This window comes from Bos mutus, chromosome 6 (genome assembly GCF_027580195.1).
Source record: "Bos mutus isolate GX-2022 chromosome 6, NWIPB_WYAK_1.1, whole genome shotgun sequence".
Lineage (NCBI taxonomy): Eukaryota > Metazoa > Chordata > Mammalia > Artiodactyla > Bovidae > Bos > Bos mutus.
In genome coordinates this window covers 103500886-103523199 of record NC_091622.1, presented here as the reverse complement: position 1 = coordinate 103523199, position 22314 = coordinate 103500886, and the positions used below count along the sequence as shown (strand labels likewise).

Genomic DNA, 22314 nt, shown 5'->3' with positions numbered 1-22314 from the left:
GACCCCATGAACTGTACTGTCCATGGAATTCTCCAGGCCAGAATACTGGAGTGGGTAGCCTTTCCCTTCTCCAGGGGCTGTTCCTAACCCAGGGATTGAACCCAGGTCTCCCGCATGGCAGGCAGATTCTTTACCAACTGAGCCTACCAGGGAAGCCAATTTAATGAATTGATGTTATAAAGAGAAAAGTTTTGTGTTAAAGATGAGGATGACTTTACAAGCATCCTCTCCCAGCCCCTCTCCCTCTCTCTGTGTGTATACAGGGATTTAAACTCTGACTTAGCTTCCTCATCCATCAAATGGGAATCATTGTCCTTCCTGAGGGGTAATTGGGAAGATTAATTAAGATGAAAAAATGTAAAGTAAGAGCAGTTTCTGACAATGGCATCTTGGGCAATCATGGACTCCTTCCACAGCACTTTTGGAGTTTACTATGTGCCAGGAACTGCTCTCTACTTGAAATAGAGTGGACAAAACTCAGGCCAGTTCTTATTCTCATGGAGATTACCTTCCTCGTAGCTCAGTTGGTAAAGCACCTGCCTGCAATGCGGGAGATCTGGGTTCAATTCCTGGGTCGGGCAGTTCCCCTGGAAAAGGAAATGGCACCCCACTCCAGTATTCTTGCCTGGAGGATCCCATGGACAGCGGAACCTGATGGGCTCCAGTCCATTGTGTCGCAAGAGTAGGGCATGACTTAGCACTTTCTTTATTTCTAAGGATAGACAAGGAGTGAAAAGAAAACATACTGTAAATGTGGTCATTCACATTGTGTTATTGTCATGCAAGATGTATCCTGGGTGATGGAACAGAGAGTTGGGTGGGGGGGGCAGGCTAGTGGGGATCACCATGGTGATGATGCTGGTGATGATCACAATAAAGATGGTGATGAGGGTGGTGATGATGGTGATGGTGACAACAATGTTGATGATGATAATGGTGGTGATAGGATGACATGGTGATGATGCTGGTAATGATGATGGTGATACCAGGGACCTTTGTACCATGAGCGGGCTTCTTGACTTCTCTGAGCCTCAAGTTTTCAACCACAGCATGAAGATACAAAGCCACCTTGCCAAAAAGCCTAAGAATTACATGACTGGAGGTAAAAGCAGGACCACCCACATAATTAGAGGGGTCCAGTGCAAAATGAGAAGGCAGTGGCAACCCACTCCAGTACTCTTGCCTGGAAAATCCTATGGACAGAGGAGCCTGGTAGGCTGCAGTCCATGGGGTCGCTAAGAGTTGGACACGACTGAGTGTCTTCACTTTCACTTTTCACTTTCATGCATCGGAGAAGGAAATGGCAACCCACTCCAGTGTTCTTGCCTTGAGAATCCCAGGGACAGGGGAGCCTGGTGGGCTGCTGTCTGTGGGGTTGCACAGGATCGGACACGACTGAAGTGACTTAGCAGCAGCAGTGCAAAATGAGGGGCTTCCTCCATGGCTCAGCAGGTAAAGAACCTGCCTGCAATGCAGGAGATGCAGGAGACAAACTTTCGATTCCTGGGTTGGGAAGAGGGCATGGCAACCCACTCCAGTTTTCTTGCCTGGAGAATCCCATGGACAGAGGAGCCTGTCAGGCTGCAGTCCACAGCATCACAAAGAGTCAGACATGAGTGAGCGACTGAGCACAACACGTGCAAAATGCACATGCAGATGCCCTGTTCAAATCTTGTTAAACTTCCCCCTCAGCTGTGTCTTCCTTTCCCTCGGGTAGAAGGAACAGAGGGAGACACGACAGAGGACCCCTCGACCCCTCTCTGTGGTCTGCTTCTTTAACCTGTCCCTAAAAATGTAAAGCTCAACAACTTGTAGCGAGGAGACTCCAGCTTTCCAACCTGGTCTCAGTTCTTCCGCTTTCTATAGAATTTCCCCTTCTCCCAACCAAGATTTTCTTATTTCTAAATTAAGTACTTTAAATTTTTTTGGATGTATTAACTCGAACTTCACCATGGACCAAACCTGAGCTAATTCTTTTGTACACATCACTGCACTGAATCCTCACAACAACCCTCAGAGGTAGACTTGATGTTTGTCCCACTTTACAGGTGAGGAAAACTGAGGCTGAGCAAAGTTGCCAGACCCGGGGCTAGTTTGTTTCAGATAGACCTGAGGTCCCTTCAGTGTTGACAGGCTGGAACGCGGTGACTCTTACACATTTTGGCAGCACACTCCCTTGGATGAAATACTTCCAGAGAGACTGGGCCCTGAAAATAGCAACTCTTAAAATATTAATTCTCTGTAATGCTCCACACAGACTCCGCTTTCTGACGAGGCCTCCCACATTCCTAGTAAAATCAGAGAAGGGAAATCTCCTCCATTTGTGGTTCCAGTCTGGGCCCTGCCATCAGCGGTGGCTGGGTGGCTGTCAGGTCTCTTTTGCTTCCTTCCTTTGCCAGCTGATCAGTACCTGCCATGTCTGGTGGCTTTAGAACCCGCTTAATGAACCTGCTTGGCTCCCTCTTGCACACAGATCCACGCTGTGAGTGGAGAAGTGGTTCTGCCCTCGCCCTACCCTCATCACACCAATCAAACCAAACAGACCTGCCCCCGAGGGGGCCCACGGGACTCAGTAGCTATAACACAGTCCTAACTGATTCCCACAGGAACCGGAGCCCATTACTGGGGCCCTGTGTTTTAATGAAGCGATGCCTACAAGCCAGGGATTGGAGACTGAGAATTCTGGAAAATTCCTCTCCTGAATGCAGCCTCCCACTGTGGTGGAAGGTGTGATGGGACAGACAACTCAGATATCCATCATGTCCCTGAGCAGAGCAAGGCTCTCAAGCCTGAGGAGGCATCAGAAACCCACTGGAGCTGGTGGGAAGGCAGGTTCCCTGGCCTGGGACTCTGTAACTGGTCTAGGGTGTGTCCTGAGTAGCTGCCTTGCTCAGAGGAGCTCTGTAGACTGTGGACCAACCTTGAGAAATAGAAGAAGAGGAATCACAGGACAGGCAGTCCTGAATGCTGGGCCTTCACCCACTCAAGTATCCAAACAATTGTTTACCCAGTGTGTTCTTTGTGGTAGCTTGTGTTCTAGGTCCTGGTGGTACAGCATGCACACAGTATGCGGTCAGGGTGCCTGGCAACTCAGGAAATGGAAAGAGCACTGGGCATCAGGAGAGCTGGATTCAAATCCTGCTGCTGCCACTTTAACTTTGACCAGGGGAAGTCACTTCATCTCTCTTCAAGGCTTCAGTTTCCTTGTCCATAAAAAGAAAATAATGCTGATTCTCTAAGGCTGTCATGTGGGTTAAACAAATTACAGTGTGGGGTTTGTGAGCTGTACAATAGCACGTATGTATACAGAAGGAGTTTCATGAGTTGTGTGCACATATGTGCAGAATAGTCATAATCATTTTTGAGGTCAGCTCTTCTGTCTCCCTTCCTGCGTCATCCTGTTCCTTCTAAATGCCCTGTGCAATAGTACTGAGTCGAGGTGGAGGAAGCAGTCATATTTTTTGAGCGTCTACTGTATGCTAGGAACTGAGCTAGATCCTTTACATACATTATTTCATTTCATCCACATTTTACAGATGAGGAAAACTGAGACCCAGGCAGTAGAAGAGTTCACGTACAAAGGGCTTCAAAGCTTTATTCATCATCCCAGGTGGTCCTGCGGTCACTGCAGGGCCAGCATCCTGTCCTTCTATACACTTTTATAGTTTTCCGTATGCTCTGCGGTGAATCCTGCACTGAGGAGTTCACAGACTGATTCACGGACAGACCTTTTCAATCTAGTATTCTTAGAGAAACTAGAAAGAAAATAAGACTGACCTGGGTGGTTCTGTGAGGACTTCATGGACCCTTCCTGGCCTGTGTAGGAAGGAAGCCCCTTGTCTAGGGAGGTGTGTTGCTAGGCTCATCCATCCATGAAGGAATTAATTGAACCCAGCTCATCCCTGAATGTGTTTGTGAATCCCGAGAGCCTTGAATTCTCCACAAGATACACTTGGGAATAATTAGCCAAATGCAATTGCCTTAGTAACCAAGTTTACATCCAGGCCCCGTGGAGTGGCCCAGCATTTGAACAGAATTAATCAATGTCAACCATGCTGCTGTTTGTTCTTTGCAGGATTAAAGGAAAAACAACAAGCCTGAAACATGGCTTGACTGGATGCACTTTCTCTCCCAAAGGAGAAGAAAATGATTTGAGTTGCTCCATGGGGTTTTAGGCCAGATGTAAGAAAGAACTGACTGGCTAGACTGTGTGTACACTGTAAAAATTGTTTCCATGCCTTAAAATCAAGTCTTGGGTCTCTAACTGGTACATCCAGGTTCCATCTTGGACTCTGTGACCTGGAGAAAAGGTTTAACTGCTCTCAGCCTCTGTTTTGTGGTCCAGTAAGGTAAGGATGATACTAGTTTTCTAGGGCTACATACAGAGTTCCACAGACTAAGCAGCTTAAACAGAAGTTTATTTTCTCATGATTCTGGGGGCTGGAAGTTCAAGGTCAGTGAACAGCAGGGTCGGTCTCTTCTTACAGATGGCCACCTTCCCCCTGTGTCTGCACACAGTCGTCCCTCTGTGTGTGTCTGGGTCCTCATTGCCTCTTCTTGTAAGGACCCAGTCAGATTAGATTAGGGCCACCCCAGTGACCTCATTTTAACTTAATCATCTCTTGAAAGATTGTATCTGCAAGTATGGTCACATTTTGAGGTACTGGGGATTAGAACTTCAACTCTGAAGTTGGGGGGACATGATGTAGACTGAATGGGCTTCCCTTGTGGCTCAGGCAGTAAAAAATCCACTTGCAATGCAGGAGACCCGAGTTCGATCCCTGGGTCAGGAAGATCCCCTGGAGTAGTAAATTGCAACCCACTCCAATATTCTTGCCTGGAGAATCCCATGGACAAAGGAGCCTGGTGGGCTATGGTTCCTGAGGTCACAAAGAGTCAGACACGACTGAGTGACTAAGCACACACGCAGTGTAGGCTGAATCATCCCTCCTGTAAAGGTGTCACGTCCAAATCCCCCCAAATCTGTGAACACAATAGCTTACATAGAAAAAAAAAAAGTCTTTGTACATATGTTTATGTTAAGGATTATGAGCTGGGAAAATTATCCTGGATTATCTAGGTGGGTCCAATATAGCCGGAAATGTCCTTATAAGACAGACAGGGGGAGTCAGCGTCAGTAGTAGATGTGACAGGGAGGGGCCACAGTCAAGGAACAGAGGCCTCGCTAGAAGATGAAAAGTCAAGGGAGCAGGTTCTCCCTAGAGCGTCCCAGAGGAACTCAGTCCTGTTGACACCAGCTTTTAGCCCTGAAGATGCATTTTTGGACTGTAAGAGGAAAATCTGCTTCGAGTCACTAAGTTTGTAGTGATTTGTTACAGCAGCATTCTAAATCAACTATATTTCAATAAAATAAATTTTAAAAAATAATAAACACGTGTCCAGGATTGGGTCTTACTCTGAAACTGTGTTCTCATAACTTCAAGGCTCCTCTTTCCCTCTTTGTGTACAGTATAGTGGTAGAGCTTGCTGGTTTTCTTTGATGCCTTCAGTTGATGGGTTGAATATTTGACAACTACATCTCAGCATTCACTTTTTATTTTTGAGATGACGTTAGAATATGGAATCCTAAAGTCTGGCCACTAGTGCTGCAGGCACCAGAGGGCCATTAAAGGGGTTTATGTAAGAAGGGACAGATGGATGCTTTGTAAAGCCATTTGTTGTTGTTGTTCGGTCACCATATCGTGTCCGACTCTTTGCAACCCCATGGACTGCATCACACCAGGCTTCCCTGTCCTTCACCATCTCCCAGAGATTGCTCAAATTCATGTCCACTGAGTCTATCATGCCATCCCAACTCTCATCTTCCATCATCCCCTTCTCCTCTGCCTTCAATCTTTCCCAGTATCAGGGTCTTTTCCAATGAGTTGGTTCTTTGCATCAGGTGGTCAAATTACTGGAGTTTCAGCTTCAGCATCAGTCCTTCCAATGGATATTCAGGATTGATTTCCTTTAGGATGGACTAGTAAAGCCTTTTGGGTCAATGCAAAGAAATAGAAGAAAACAACAGAATGAGAAAGACTAGAGATCTCTTCAAGAAAATTAGAGGTACCAAGGGAATATTTCATGCAAAGATGGGCGCGATAAAGGACAGAAATGGTATGGGCCTAACAGAAGCAGAAGATATTAAGAAGAGGTGGCAAGAATACACAGAAGAACTCTACAAAAAAGATCTTCATGACCAAGATAATCACAATGGTGTGATCACTCACCTAGAGCCAGATATCCTGGAATGTGAAGTCAAGTGGGCCTTAGAAAGCATCACTACAAACAAAGCTAGTAGAGGTGATGGAATTCCAATTGAGCTATTTCAAACCCTAAAAGATGATGCTGTGAAAGTGCTGCACGCAATATGCCAGCAAATTTGGAAAACTCAGCAGTGGCCACAGGACTGGAAAAGGTCAGTTTTCATTCCAACCCCAAAGAAAGGCAATACCAAAGAATGCTCAAACTACCACACAATTGCACTCATTTCACACGCTAGTAAAGTAATGCTCAAAATTCTCCAAGCCAGGCTTCAGCAATACGTGAACCGTGACCTTCCAGATGTTCAAGCTGGTTTTAGAAAAGGCAGAGGAACGAGAGATCAAATTGCCAACATCCGCTGGATCATGGAAAAAGAAAGAGTTCCAGAAAAACATCTATTTCTGCTTTATTGACTATGCCAAAGCCTTTGACTGTGTGGATCACAATCAACTGTGGGAAATTCTTCAAGAGATGGGAATACCAGACCACCTGACCTGCCTTTTGAGAAACCTGTATGCAGGTCAGGAAGCAACAGTTAGAACTGGACATGGAACAACAGACTGGTTCCAAACAGGAAAAGGAGTACCTCAAGGCTGTATATTGTCACCCTGCTTATTTAACTTATATGCAGAGTACATCATGAGAAACGCTGGGCTGGAAGAATCACAAGCTGGAATCAAAATTTCCAGGAGAAATATCAATAACCTCAGGTATGCAGATGACACCACCCTTATGGCAGAAAATGAAGAGGAACTAAAAAGCCTCTTGATGAAAGTGAAAGAGAAGAGTGAAAAAGTTGGCTTAAAGCTCAACATTCAGAAAACGAAGATCTGGTCCCATGACCAGATGGCATCTGGTCCCATCACTTCATGGGAAATAGATGGGGAAATAGTGGAAAAAGTGTCAGACTTTATTTTTTGGACTCCAAAATCACTGCAGATGGTGACTGCAGCCATGAAATTAAAAGACGCTTACTCCTTAGAAGGAAAGTTATGACCAACCTAGATAGCATATTGAAAAGCAAAGACATTACTTTGCCAACAAAGATCCATCTAGTCAAGGCTATGGTTTTTCCTGTGGTCATGTATGGATGGGAGAGTTGGGCTGTGAAGAAAGCTGAGTGCCAAAGAATTGATGCCTTTGAACTGTGGTGTTGGAGAAGACTCTTGAGAGTCCCTTGGACTGCAAGGAGATCCAACCAGTCCATCCTAAAGGAGATCAGTCCTTGGTGTTCACTGGAAGGACTGATGCTGAAGCTGAAACTCCAATACTTTGGCCACCTCATGCAAAAAGTTGACTCATTGGAAAAGACCCTGATGCTGGGAGGGATTGAGGGCAGGAGGAGAAGCGGACGACAGAAGATGAGATGACTGGATGGCATCACCAACTCAATGGACGTGAGTTTGAGTGAAGTCTGGGAGTTGGTGATGGACAGGGAGGCCTGGCATGATGCAATTCATGGGGTCGCAAAGAGTCGGACACAACTGAGCAACTGAACTGAACTGAACTGAAAAAACAAATACAACCTTGTACTTGGATGTTGTAATAAAGAAACATATCCTGAAATCCAAGTGACATAATTTTATTTATCAAATCAGATTATTTAAGCCTGCTCCTTGAATTAGTACTGCCTAGTTGAGATTCTCGAACTCGAATTCATTTTCTTCTTGAGTTTCTCCCCCAGGTAGAGAACATTGGTCTAGAGGCAAGATGAGAATGAGTCTTGTCTATTGACATGTGACCTTTGACCCTCTGTAAATACTTCTTTCTTCATAATAAAATATGAGTAGTGAGTGATACCTGCCTCTCAGAGTTGGGTCGGAATTGAGAGAGGTGACAGAGAAAGTGACACCACAGCACCTGATCCAGAGAAGCTATACCCCTCGTGAAACCCACGTGACCCGCCCACAGGGTGCCTGGCTCACAGGAAGCTCTCCGTGAACTGCAGATCTTAACAGTATCAGGACTTCTGCTAACATGAAGGCATTGTGTTGGGGGCTGAGGTCTGTACATGGTCCCTGCTTTCCACAGGAAGCAGGGGAAAGATGAGAGAAAGAAGTGAAATCTAACTGGTAACAATGATGCCTGGTTGCAGTCTTGGTACCCAGTTAGTGGAAGGACAGTCCATGGCCTTCCCCAAAATGCAAGAACCAAGCTCATCCGCCCGTCCCCCATCGTCTTTCTGCTGAATGGATGCCAGCTGGCCACCGAGGTCCACAGCCAAGGTGAATCCCAGCATTTTAACCCCAGCTTGGTCACTGCCTGCAGCCTATTCCCTGGTGCCCAATCTGATAGCCCAGCCCTATGTTATTAACCACAAGTCTGTATCCTGTGGGCCTGGCACTGGGCTGGTTGCTGTCATAAATCCCCACTGACATTGGACAGAAACATCTAGTACTCAGCCAGCCTGAAGGAAGATGCCAAGAGTTGCTTCCTAAGTCCAACAACCTGAAGTTGGCTCCCTAATCAAATAGAGGTCTTGTCTGTGCTCAGAACTGGCCATCCTTCATTCGGTCCCCAGTCCTGCCTGTAATGCTCTACATGCGACCCCCTTGGAGAGCAGTGAAGAAATACGGAACTTTCTGGACCAGATGACTGACACCGTCAAATCTGTGTTTCAGAACATGATAACGTTTCTGTAATAGTTAGGATGTAGATTTAGGTACTTTGTTGCTGTTTAGTCGCTAAGTCATGTCCGATTCTTTTGAGACCCCATGGACTGTAGCCCACCAGGCTCCTCTGTCCATGGGATTCTCCAGGCAAGAATACTGGAGTGGGTTGCCATTGCCTTCTCCGGGGGAGCTTCCAGACTCAGGGATCAAACCCACATCTCCTGCATTGCAGGAGGATCCTCTACCACTGAGTCACCTGGGACACTTTTGGGTGCTTTAACAGTGAGCAGGATGAAAACATCCTCGCCATAACTACCTGGAGTGCATGTTATTATCCAGTTTATAGATGGGGAAACTGAGGCTCTACCCTGGGCGTTGTGCCAAGACCTCAGGACCAGCAGATTTGGGATAGAAACATGGCCTCTCTTGTCCATCTCCCTTTACTCCTCCGTGATGTCAACAGCATGTTCTTTCCCTAGGGGTAAAATATCCACAGATGTTCATTTCACAGACGTGGCTCCTTTTCCAGCAGGTTTTCATTTGTCTTTATTGCTGCATAAGATTGCAGACACTCAGAGACCCCCTGCAAAGGGACACATGCAGATATGTCCCCATGGCCCTTTTTTGCAGTCTGAATCAGAGCCACTTCTGTGCTGTTTTTTTAAAATAGACCGGCTGACATTTTATGGTTTGTTTTATTGGGGGGCTGGGGGATAATTCAAAAGCAAAACCGGGTTTTATAGCCTTTGCAAGCACACTTTCCATCAAAGTGTCATTTTGCCCAGCTCTGAAATTATAGGTCTGTCCTCAGAAAACATCGTCACAAACTTGCCCGTCCACACAGTGCTTCTGATGCCCTTTCCAAACACACGGGCTAATTTTCAGCTGGATGACGTGCTTGAGCCGAGATACAATCAATGTGAAAAGTAGAACCGGAGGAAATGGCCCTGGAACCCGCTAACCTAGAGGTTCCAATAAGATGCTTTGCCCATAAATGCTATTCTTATTAAATCTTGAATGACTCAGGCTCCCGGCTGCTCTGTAAGGCTTTGCAAGAGTCTGCCTGGTGAGTTTCCAATGAAAGAGACCTAATTCATTTGTAAAAGCTTAAGAAGCTCCCTTTAAAGAACATGATAGAACCCGCATTGTTGTTTATTTCAGCACGGCTTATGCACCGGGAGCCCCACTAAGCCTCCCATGATAGCACCTCTGTGTATACACCCCCCCCAGCCACTGTCAGATAGGAACCATCATTCCCATTTTCCGGATTAGGCAAGCGAGGCTCAGAGTATGCTGTCCAAGATCATATAGCTCTCGTAGCAGTCTTTTATCATGGCAGAACAAGTTTCTACTAAAGGGGCGGCTTTTCACATTTATTTCCTCAGTTTCCCAGGGGTCAGGAGTCGGTGCACAGCTTAGCTAGCCCTTCTGCTCAGGGTGTCACAAGCCTTCCATCCTGGAGCCCACTGGGCTGCCTTCCTTTCTGGATCTTTCTGGATCTGTCCCAAGGTCTCCTGGTTGTTGACAGAATTCTGTCCCTGGTGGCTACAGGAGTGAAGTCCCTGTTTCCTTGCTGACACTCAGTTTCTAGAAGTGCCTGCAGGCCCCTGCCATGTAGCTGCTCGCACAGGACGGCCGGCAAGGGAGGCTCCTGTATTCAGGCCTGCCAGGATAAGTCTGATAGCCTGCAATCATTGGAATGACCCTGCCACCTTTGTCTTGTCCCCTCAGCTGGATGGATGTCACAGGTTTAAACCATTCACCCTCTCAGCCTTCTCTGCCTTCATCAGCAAAATGAGAGCTTGCTCCCGGGTCATATCAGACTTTCTCTTTCTTGCCATTCAGATGTCAACCTAATGCCACATCTTCTGAAAGCCCTTCCATGGCCGCCTACCCAAAGCAGGTCTCCTTTCTAGACCCTGATTTGTTCTTCTCAGAGTACTTGTCCCAACTTGGGGTTGTGTCCGTTTTTCACTCCTGTCTGCCTCCTAGAAGCGAGCTCCATTTGACTGGTTCTGTCTTGTCCACTGTCATGGCCCCAGGGACCGTGGAGGGGATGCTTGAGGATTGCTGACTCCCCTGTGTGCTGAGAGCCGATGCAGAGCATGTGTCAGATGGTTTGTCCACACCACAAGGGAAGCCGAGGTACAGGGAGTTCACCCCAACAGCAAGAGGGGTGGGCGTGGGGACTCAGGAAGGTTGCTCCTGAGTAGTACTCACCCAGACAGAACACCCTCTTTCCTTGGAGCCGTGGGGTCTAGTTTGCCAAGTCACCTGTGCATGCTAAGTCCCTTCAGTCATGTCCGAGTCTGCAACCCCATGGACTGTAGCCCACCAGGCTCCTCTGTCCATGGTGATTCTCCAGGCAAGAACACTGGAGTGGGTTTCCATTTCCTTTTCCAGGGGGTCTTCCTGACCCAGAGATTGAACCTGCATCCCTTATGTCCTCTGCATTGGCAAGTGGGTTCTTTACCACTAGCGCCAACTAGAAAGCCAGGTTACTCATACTTCTGCCCCTGTTTGATTCTCAGGATGTAAGAGACCACAAACAGGGACCTTCTGATGGGCTCTAATGGATGGTGGTCCTATCCAAGGTCACACCGTGGTCACTGGGGGACTCTGGTTGGAGCTTGACATTTACCCACCTCCTCCATAAGCTCTCTTTCTGCTCCATTAGGCATGTAGCTTCCTGTGGCTGTTGCAGCAAATTCTCACAAAATTGGTGGCTTCAAAACATGTAAATCTGTGACCTCACAGTTCTGGCCAGAAGGCTGAAATTCAGGTGCCCATGGGGCCAGCCTTCTCCAGAGGCTCTTGGAGAGAATCTTTGCCTTCTTCTTCCAGCTTCTGGAAGCTCCTGGTTCTCCTTGGCTTGTGGCCACATCACTCCAGACTCTGCCTCTGTCTAGACGTGGCCTCTTCTCCCCATCGTGTCTGTGACCAAACCCCTGTCTCCTTCCTAAGATGACAGACAGCCCCAAACTCAGGGCAATTTCATCTTGAGATCCTTAACTAATTCCTTGGAGGAGCAAAGGCCGTGACTCAAAATAGCATCACATTCTGAGGTCCTAAGTATTCTGAATTCTGAGAGGATACTATTCACCCACCTATGCCAGTCGCCTCTCCTTAGTCCTGCCACCACTGCCCCATCTTTTCTTGGTTCTGCCACCCTGGTCCCCACTGGTCCATGTGATCCCCAGCCAGCCGTTCCCTCTTCCCTGGGCTCCATAGCTGGTCCGTACTGTGGCTTCTGAGCCTCCCACCTGCGTGTCTCCCCTCCCCTTCCCACTGAGTCTGAGCTTCTGGAGGGGAGGGACTATGTCTGGAGCCTCTGCAGGTCAAGCTGTCTGCCAAGATCTGCCAGGAAGAAGCACTTGAGGAATGTCCCCAGAAGGAAAGGGAAGGGATTGAAGGAGGAGATGAAGGATGAAGAAAGAAGGGCTGGAGAGGGGTGGTCAGAAAACCCCAAGACAGGGCATGCTCAGCCTCAGGGGAGGCAGCAACTCAGGTCAAGGACCTTGCAGCCGTTGGGGTCCAGGCTCCTGGTCCATGGCTACCTCTTCTGAGATCTCCAGGCCCCAGACAAGGTCACTCTAGTCCAGTGACACCTTAAAGAAAGGATGCTGTTTCACATTCGCTGCTGTTTTCATTCTTAACAAGTATCTGTTTTCCCTTTTCTCACCTTTCTTGAAGCAACCCTCCTAGGGCCCTCTAGGTAGGCCCTAGACAGGGGCCAAGTGTTTGCTGATTTGAGCCACAAACGCTTGACTCCAGGTCTTCTGCCTTTTGTTTTAATTGTGTGAGTTCTCAAGTTCATCCTTCCCCTGGGGGATCCATTAACAACCCATCTCTGTTCACCAGGAATGTTGGTGAACTTGGCAGCATGGAGTTCATGGTTTAATGCCCATCAATATTCATGGTGGGAAAAGTCACAATAAAATGAAATTTTCAATATATGGATTGAGTGTTTCTTTCTTCCCCCAAAGCCACAGACATTGCCTCATATGGTTCCAAATAACCACGTTGTGTTTTCTGGTAGAATTGCTATTTAATAAACTCTGAAGCAGTCACTTTTTATTTCAAAGAAAGCCATCATTAGTCTCAAAGGATTTGACATTGACTCTAAATGGGTGAGTGGGGCTTGCATTTCTAAAATCTATGGCTTTAATACAACACTTTGGAAAGTGTATGCTTGCTAATGATGTGTAAATCAGAGCTGAAAGTGTCAACTCAGTTTCTCCAAGGCTGTGTTTCCCTCACATTCATTCTTCCCTGTTTCCTGTGTGTTGATAAAGATTCTCTTCTCTCTAAATCTCTGCTCAGGCTCTTCTGAGTTCTTTTGAAACCAGGCATCATCTTTTGGACTTCCATGTCGGTTTATGCATTGTTCAGTCTTAGTAAAAACCTACTAAGTCAGTTTAGGGGCTTCCATGATAGCTGAGATGGTAAAGAATCTGCTTGCAATGCAGGAGACCCCAGTTCGATTCCTGGGTCAGGAAGATCTGCTGGAGAAGGCATAGGCTACCAACTCCAGTATTCTTGGACTTTCCTGGTGGCTCAGCTGGTAAAGAATCTGCCTGCAATGTAGAAGACCAGAATTCGTTCGCCAGATCGGTAAGATCCCCTGGAGAAGGGAACAGCTACCCACTCCAGTATTCTGGCCTGGAGAATTCAATGGACCGTATGGTCCATGGGGTCACAAAGAGTCAGACACAACTGAGCGACTGTCACTCTTACCTTCACTAAGTCAGTTTAGCCATAATCCAACATCCTCCCAAACTCATCATCCTCTGATCAGGTTGCTCATCCCTCAAGTGGTTTGATGCCCTGGACTGCCCTCAGTGAGAATACTGATGAAAAGTTAATGACTTTCCATCCACCAACCCCTACCTCCTCTGCTTCAAATTCCCACTTGTCCACACTGTGTTTGGAATGAAGCCCAGTTCTATGCTGAGATCCCTTTTCTACTTTGGGGATTGCTGTTGAATAAAATCTATCTTAAGTGTTTTAACTACTGTCCTGGTTTTTCTCTGACAGTGTCTGCTGGTTACAGGCACCATGCTGAAAGTACAAAAAGTGAAGAAAGCAAAGCCCCTGCCTTTAAAAAGCACAGCTTTGAGTTGGGGGCCCTTTGCTTTAAAGATGAGGAGAGCTGAATTTTTCAGAAACTGCCTAGCTCAGATTTTGCTGCACATGGCCCACTGTTACCCTAAAAGTGAAAGTGTTAGTCGCTCAGTTGTGTCGGACTCTGCGATCCCATGGACTATAGCCCGCTAGGCTCATCTGTCCTTGATATTCTCCAGGCAAGAATACTGGACTGGGTTGCCATTCCCTTCTCCAGGGGATCTTCTTGACCCAGGGATCAAACCTGGGTCTCTCGTATTACAGGCAGATTTTTTTTTACCATCTGAGCCACCAGGGAAGCCCTAAACCGGATCAGCAACCTTCTAAAAGGACCAGATAATAACTATTTCAGATTTTGAGGGCCACATCAGTGTGTGTGATACATTTCTTTTCATTTTTGCTTCGTGTGCTACGTGTGTGTCTTGTTTTGCTTTTTACAATCCTTTAAAAATGTAGAAAACCTCCTAAGCTCACAAACTGCAAAAACTGGTTGATTGCTGGGTGTGATCTTTCAAGAAACTCAATTGACACCTTCAACCCTGATGTACTCATCATGAACATGCATGTGCTTTCTGAAGCTCCATATTAAAATCACAGATTTTAGAAATGCATGCTCCGTTCACTTCTGTATAATAAATGTCCCATCTCCTGAGATCATACAAAAACTAGCAGAGGCTGTGGTCCATCTCTGACCCGGACAAGTTACTGACCCTCCTAGAGCTGCAATTCCCAGGTCTATGGAACAAAGGACATTAAACCTGGGAAGTTAGTACCTACCAAGGAGGGAGGGCTAAATTCCACCAGGAAGCAAAATTGTCTGTACCCACCGAAGAGACCCAGGGCTCAGTGAGCAGTCACTCCTGGGAGTCAACTGGCCAGACATCATTAAAAATTCAGGAAAAAACATACTCACACAATCCACTTGCAGTTCCAGGAAGAGAAAAGTAAGCGCATGGGGCTCTGCTTTCGTAATAATAATAACCGTCCTGCTTGCTGTCTGAGCCTTCACGCTGGGGGAGATACAAGCACACTGGGTGTTGTCAGGTATCTGTCCACAGCTGTTGTGTTTGACATGTGCTCCTCCATGCACTCAAGGAATCATATTTTCAGCTTCTCTGTTTTCTCTTGCAGAGACATCAAGCCAGACAACATATTGCTGGACGAACATGGTAAGCCTGTTATGAATGCTTTCTAGAGACTGTTTCAGTGGCAATTTTGAGGCTCTGGGAATCTGGGTGGGTGCGGGGGGCGGGTCCTGGTGAGTTGTATTTTGGGGTTGACTAGAAAGCCTTTTTTGTTTCAATCCTGGTGAACAGACCCCTGTGTAAGTTTCTGGTCTGTGTCCTGCCGTGGTGAGTCGAGTCCAACTTGTCTGAAGGTTTCACATCCGAAGACATCATTGTCCACATCCTGGTGTGAGAATGACAGGGCAGAAGTGGGAATGGGATACAGGGGTGGAGGCTCTGAGTCTCCCACCCCTGCCCCCCAACCTGTGAACCTAAGGGCTTCAGAAAAGTCACTCACACTCACCTCTCAAAGCCTCCATGTCTTCTTCAGTAAAACAGACAAAATGGTACCCACCTTCCTGATTGTCATGGGATCAAGTGAGATAGAGTATGCTTGGTGAGCTAGACATCAATCATCAGTAATCTGCTAAAGCCTTTCCTCACCCGGGCTTCTCAAGCTTTCATGAGGAGTCAGGGCAGATTCTTAAACTGATTCAGTAGATTGAGTTGGATCTGGGACTATGCATTTCTCACTGCTCCCAGTTGAGCCTGACACTGCTGGTCTATGGAGATAGTTCCCTGTCAGTGGCTTTCTGATTCTGGTCTTATCAGAATCCCCTGGGAGGCTTGGTAAGAAGCAGAGGACAGACCCTGCTTTAGAGAACCTGGGCCTTGGTGTTCTGAGTCAACCCCCAGCATGTGGTATCCAACCAAGTTAGGACCATGAGTCCAGGGTACAACCCAGCAATGATTGACAGTCCACTGCAGTCCATGCCAATGGCACCTTTATAGCTGCCGATATATAGCCGCTGTTGGCTGTAAAGCCAAGTCCAATCATGGTGGACTTGAAGACTTAATTCACTGATGTTCTTTCAGAAACTAATCCCTCAAGGGTTTGGGGGAGGGTGGGCTGGAGTGAGCAGGTGGGGAAAAATCCATGAGATGCTGCTGAATCATCCAGAGATGAATCTGTCGACTCTTCCACACAACTGTGCTAGACCTCCCTCCCCGACTCCACGCAGGCTGATGCTGTGGCTCGAAGCCTCTCTAGGACTCGTGTGTCTCAGGGAATCCTACCTCACTGTGTAAACCCTTTGGTATTGGGAGGCAGAATGGGAATGGTGGATGGGACCCTCAGCGCTCCAATCTCCTGCCAGAGGCTAAAACCAGACCACATACCTTGGGGCAGTGAGTTGAAATCCCTGGACTCCTGATGAAAGAGCAAGGACAACCTCAGGATGCCAGGGAAAACTGGGCAGAGCTGAGGATGCAAATCAGGGTCCCTAGTTTGTATGTAAAAGTCAGGAACCCCAGACCCGAGTCTCAACTGGTCCCCCAACTAGCTGTGTGTCTTTGGGCAGGTTACATAGCAGAAGTAATACCACCTGGCAGGGCCGTGAAGGTGTAAGACGGGACAGTGAGGGCTCCCAGCACCGAGACATAAGAGGTGCTCATGAGGGCTGTGTTAGCTTATAGGACTCGGCCTCCCCTATCCTTTCTCTGCTCAGACCACGGAAGCAGGTGAGGTGGAGGCAAGCGGAGGCCCAGGCTGAGTGATGCAGGACCCCTGGCAGGGCTGTCCTGGAAGCCAGGGGCCTGGGAAGCAGGGTTCTGGCTGGAATCCTCGGAGCCCTGCCTACTGACTGAGAGAGACTTTGGGACAAAGACCTTTCAGACCCTGGGCAGCTTTCCTTCTGGAAAGCAAAATCAAGACAGGAACACCAGGCAATAGGAATAATTCAGCTGCTTCATCTACGAAGAAAGGAGATTCAGGGAGCCTGTGGGGTAGCTGGGCCTGCCTGATGCCACAGTTCCTGCCCGACGCTACAGCCTAGCCTCGGGCCACAGCTCACACCACCTTCTCTGCGTTCCCTCGCTCCTGAGTTCCTGGATCTGCATCCATCCTTTCCTTCCTCCCCTTCTGCACTCGGCCTCACCTCTCCACCTCAGCCCTTTCGCATTTTTCATATTTCCTCCCTGTCAGTCAGTTCAGTTCCAGGACTGGTCTCCTTTAGGAGGGACTGGTTGGATCTCCTTGCAGTCCAAGGGACTCTCAAGAGTCTTCTCCAACACCACACCCTGTCCTTCAGTTCAGTTCAGTTCAGTCGCTCAGTTGTGTCCGACTCTTTGAGACCCCATGAATCACAGCACACCAGGCCTCCCTGTCCATCACCAACTCCCGGAGTTCACTGAGACTCACGTCCATCGAGTCAATGATGCCATCCAGCCATCTCATCCTCTGTCGTCCCCTTCTCCTCCTGCCCCCATCCCTCCCAGCATCAGAGTCTTTTCCAATGAGTCAACTCTTCACATGAGGTGGCCAAAGTACTGGAGTTTCAGCTTTAGCATCATTTCTTCCAAAGAAATCCCAGGGCTGATCTCCTTTAGAATGGACTGGTTGGATCTCCTTGCAGCCCAAGGGACTCTCAAGAGTCTTCTCCAACACCACAGTTCAAAAGCATCAATTCTTTGGCACTCAGCCTTCTTCACAGTCCAACTCTCACATCCATATGTTTCCACAGGAAAAACCATAGCCTTGACTAGACGGACCTTTGTTGGCAAAGTAATGTCTCTGCTTTTCAATATGCTATCTAGGTTGGTCATAACTTTCCTGCCAAGGAGTAAATGTCTTAATTTCATCGCTGCAGTCACCTTGTCCTTCACCACCCACTTATACAGTGTCCTGACCCTGTGCTATAGTTTTGCAGCATTCCACACACTCCCCAAGCACCTCTTACTGGACCCTTGTCTCTCTTCTCTAAGATCCTATTTTATCAAGCTTGGTATGGGAACAGAGCACTGAACACTAACACACTAAGGAGTGAGTGGCTGATACCCTCCCCTCCTTCATCTTTAGCATCCAGTGGGTGCCTTTTCAGAAAGTGCAGAAGGAAAATTAGGAGCAGAGATTCTCAGAAAACACAAGTCTCCCCAGGAGAGAAGGACAGGAGAGGAGGCTGTGACCATGGTTTTCCTTTCTCTGATTTATGACAGCAGATAGAATCTCATTAGCTTTTCTTTTTTTCCTTTCTTAGTCATTGTTGCCTTTCTTTTCCCTCCAGCTCTACTGAGGTATTACTGGAAAATAAAAACTGTATATATGTAGTACAATATGTTGTACAATGTGATTTTTTAAAGGTGTACAACATGATGATTTAATACACATATACATTGTGAAATCAGCTCCACAATCAACTGGTAATATCCATCACCACTCATAGTTGCATTTATTTTTAATTTTATTTTATTTTTAAACTTTACATAATTGTATTAGTTTTGCCAAATATCAAAATGAATCCGCCACAGGTATACATGTGTTCCCCATCCTGAACCCTCCTCCCTCCTCCCTCCCCACACCATCCCCCTGGGTCGTCCCAGCGCACCAGCCCCAAGCATCCAGTATCGTGCATCGAACCTGGACTGGCAAGTCATTTCATACATGATATTTTACATGTTTCAATGCCATTCTCCCGAATCTTCCCACCCTTTCCCCCTCCAACAGAGTCCATAAGACTATTCTATACATCAGTGTCTCTTTTGCTGTCTCGTACACAGGGTTATTGTTACCATCTTTCTAAATTCCATATATATGCGTTAGTATACTGGTGTTTTTCTTTCTGGCTTACTTCATTCTGTATAATAGGCTCCAGTTTCATCCACCTCATTAGAACTGATTCAAATGTATTCTTTTTAATGGCTGAGTAATACTCCATTGTGTATATGTACCACAGCTTTCTTATCCATTCATCTGCGGATGGACATCTAGGTTGCTTCCATGTCCTGGCTACTATAAACAGTGCTGCGATGAACATTGGGGTACACGTGTCTCTTTCCCTTCTGATTTCTTCAGTGTGTATGCCCAGCAGTGGGATTGCTGGATCATAAGGCAGTTCTATTTCCAGCTTTTTAAGGAATCTCCACACTGTTCTCCATAGTGGCTGTACTAGTTTGCATTCCCACCAACAGGTTAAGAGGGTTCCCTTTCCTCCACACCCTCTCCAGCATTTATTATTTGTAGACTTTTGGATCGTAGCCATCCTGACTGGTGTGAGATGGTACCTCAATGTGGTTTTGATTTGCATTTCTCTGATAATGAGTGATGTTGAGCATCTTTTCATGTGTTTGTTAGCCATCTGTATGTCTTCTTTGGAGAAATGTCTATTTAGTTCTTTGGCCCATTTTTTGATTGGGTCATTTATTTTTCTGGAGTTGAGCTGTAGGAGTTGCTTGTATATTTTTGAGATTAGTTGTTTGTCAGTTGCTTCATTTGCTATTATTTTCTCCCATTCTGAAGGCTGTCTTTTCACCTTGCTAATAGTTTCCTTTGATGTGCAGAAGCTTTTAAGTTTAATTAGGTCCCATTTGTTTATTTTTGCGTTTATTTCCAATATTCTGGGAGGTGGGTCATAGAGGATCCTGCTGTGATGTATGTCAGAGAGTGTTTTGCCTATGTTCTCCTCTAGGAGTTTTATAGTTTCTGGTCTTACATTTAGATCTTTAATCCATTTTGAGTTTATTTTTGTGTATGGTGTTAGAAAGTGTTCTAGTTTCATTCTTTTACAAGTGGTTGACCAGATTTCCCAGCACCACTTGTTAAAGAGATTGTCTTTAATCCATTGTATATTCTTGCCTCCTTTGTCAAAGATAAGGTGTCCATATGTGCATGGATTTATCTATGGGCTTTCTATTTTGTTCCATTGATCTATATTTCTGTCTTTGTGCCAGTACCATACTGTCTTGATAACTGTGGCTTTGTAGTAGAGCCTGAAGTCAGGTAGGTTGATTCCTCCAGTTCCATTCTTCTTTCTCAAGATCGCTTTGGCTATTCGAGGTTTTTTGTATTTCCATACAAATTGTGAAATTATTTGTTCTAGCTCTGTGAAGAATACTGTTGGTAGCTTGATAGGGATTGCATTGAATCTATAAATTGCTTTGGGTAGTATACTCATTTTCACTATATTGATTCTTCCAATCCATGAACATGGTATATTTCTCCATCTATTAGTGTCCTCTTTGATTTCTTTCACTAGTGTTTTATAGTTTTCTATGTATAGGTCTTTAGTACATGGTAAAAGCAGTCCTAAGGGGAAAGTTCATAGCAATACAGGCACACCTCAAGAAACAAGAAAAAAGTCAAATAAATAACCTAACTCTACACCTAAAGCAACTAGAAAAGGAAGAAATGAAGAACCCCAGGGTTAGTAGAAGGAAAGAAATCTTAAAAATTAGAGCAGAAATAAATGCAAAAGAAACAAAAGAGACCATAGCAAAAATCAACAAAACCAAAAGCTGGTTCTTTGAAAGGATAAATAAAATTGACAAACCATTAGCCAGACTCATCAACAAACAAAGGGAGAAAAATCAAATCAATAAAATTAGAAATGAAAATGGAGAGATCACAACAGACAACACAGAAATACAAAGGATCATAAGAGACTACTATCAATAATTATATGCCAATAAAATGGACAACGTGGAAGAAATGGACAAATTCTTAGAAAAGTACAACTTTCCAAAACTGGACCAGGAAGAAATAGAAAATCTTAACAGACCCATGACAAGCACGGAAATTGAAACTGTAATCAAAAATCTTCCAGCAAACAAAAGCCCAGGTCCAGACGGCTTCACAGCTGAATTCTACCAAAAATTTAGAGAAGAGATAACACCTATCCTGCTCAAACTCTTCCAGAAAATTGCAGAGGGAGGTAAACTTCCAAACTCATTCTATGAGGCCACCATCACCCTAATACCAAAACCTGACAAAGATGCCACAAAAAAAGAAAACTACAGGCCAATATCACTGATGAACATAGATGCAAAAATCCTTAACAAAATTCTAGCAATCAGAATCCAACAACACATTAAAAAGATCATACACCATGACCAAGTGGGCTTTCTCCCAGGGATGCAAGAATTCTTCAATATCCGCAAATCAATCAATGTAATACACCACATTAACAAATTGAAAAATAAAAACCATATGATTATCTCAATAGATGCAGAGAAAGCCTTTGACAAAATTCAACACCCATTTATGATAAAAACTCTCCAGAAAGCAGGAATAGAAGGAACATACCTCAACATAATAAAAGCTATATATGACAAACCCACAGCAAACATTATCCTCAATGGTGAAAAATTGAAAGCATTTCCTCTAAAGACAGGAACAAGACAAGGGTGCCCACTTTCACCATTACTATTCAACATAGTTTTGGAAGTTTTGGCCACAGCAATCAGAGCAGAAAAAGAAATAAAAGGAATCAAAATTGGAAAAGAAGAAGTAAAACTCTCACTATTTGCAGATGACATGATCCTCTACATAGAAAACCCTAAAGACTCCACCACAAAATTACTAGAACTAATCAATGACTATAGTAAAGTTGCAGGATATAAAATCAACACACAGAAATCCCTTGAATTCCTATACACTAATGAGAAAACAGAAAGAGAAATTAAGGAAACAATTCCATTCACCATTGCAACGGAAAGAATAAAATACTTAGGAATATATCTACATAGTTGCATTTTTACTGTGTGAATAGTGAGAACATTTAAGATCTACCTTCTTGGCAAATTTCAACTCCACAATACAGTATTATTAGTTATAATCACCATTCTGTACATTCGATCTCCTTCAGTTCAGTTCAGTCGCTCAATCGTGTCTGACTCTTTGCGACCCCATGAATCACAGCACGCCAGGCCTCCCTGTCCATCACCAACTCCCGGAGTTCACTCAGACTCACATCCATTGAGTCAGTGATGCCATCCAGCCATCTCATCCTCTGTCGTCCCCTTCTCCTCCTACCCCCAATCCCTCCCAGCATCAGACTCTTTTCCAATGAGTCAACTCTTCACATGAGATGGCCAAAGTATTGGAGTTTCAGCTTCAGCATCATTCCCTCCAAAGAAATCCCAGGGCTGATCTCCTTCAGAATGGACTGGTTGGATCTCCTTGAAGCCCAAGGGACTCTCAAGAGTCTTCTCCAACACCACAGTTCAAAAGCATCAATTCTTCGGCGTTCAGCCTTCTTCACAGATCTCCTTAGCCTTTTGTTAACTGCATTAAAAAAAGTTTACAAAACAGTTAA

The 22314-nt window shown here is 45.7% G+C and overlaps 1 protein-coding gene across 2 annotated transcripts in view; it reads left to right on the top strand.

Moving 5' to 3' along the window:
* Positions 1–22314, top strand: part of STK32B (serine/threonine kinase 32B) — a 407675-nt gene that overhangs the window by 303162 nt on the left and 82199 nt on the right. For both annotated transcript variants that reach the window (XM_070371877.1, XM_005893204.3), the window contains exon 5: positions 15132–15169. In XM_070371877.1, coding sequence (XP_070227978.1) covers positions 15132–15169 — 38 coding nt within the window. The remainder of the gene's footprint in view (positions 1–15131; positions 15170–22314) is intronic.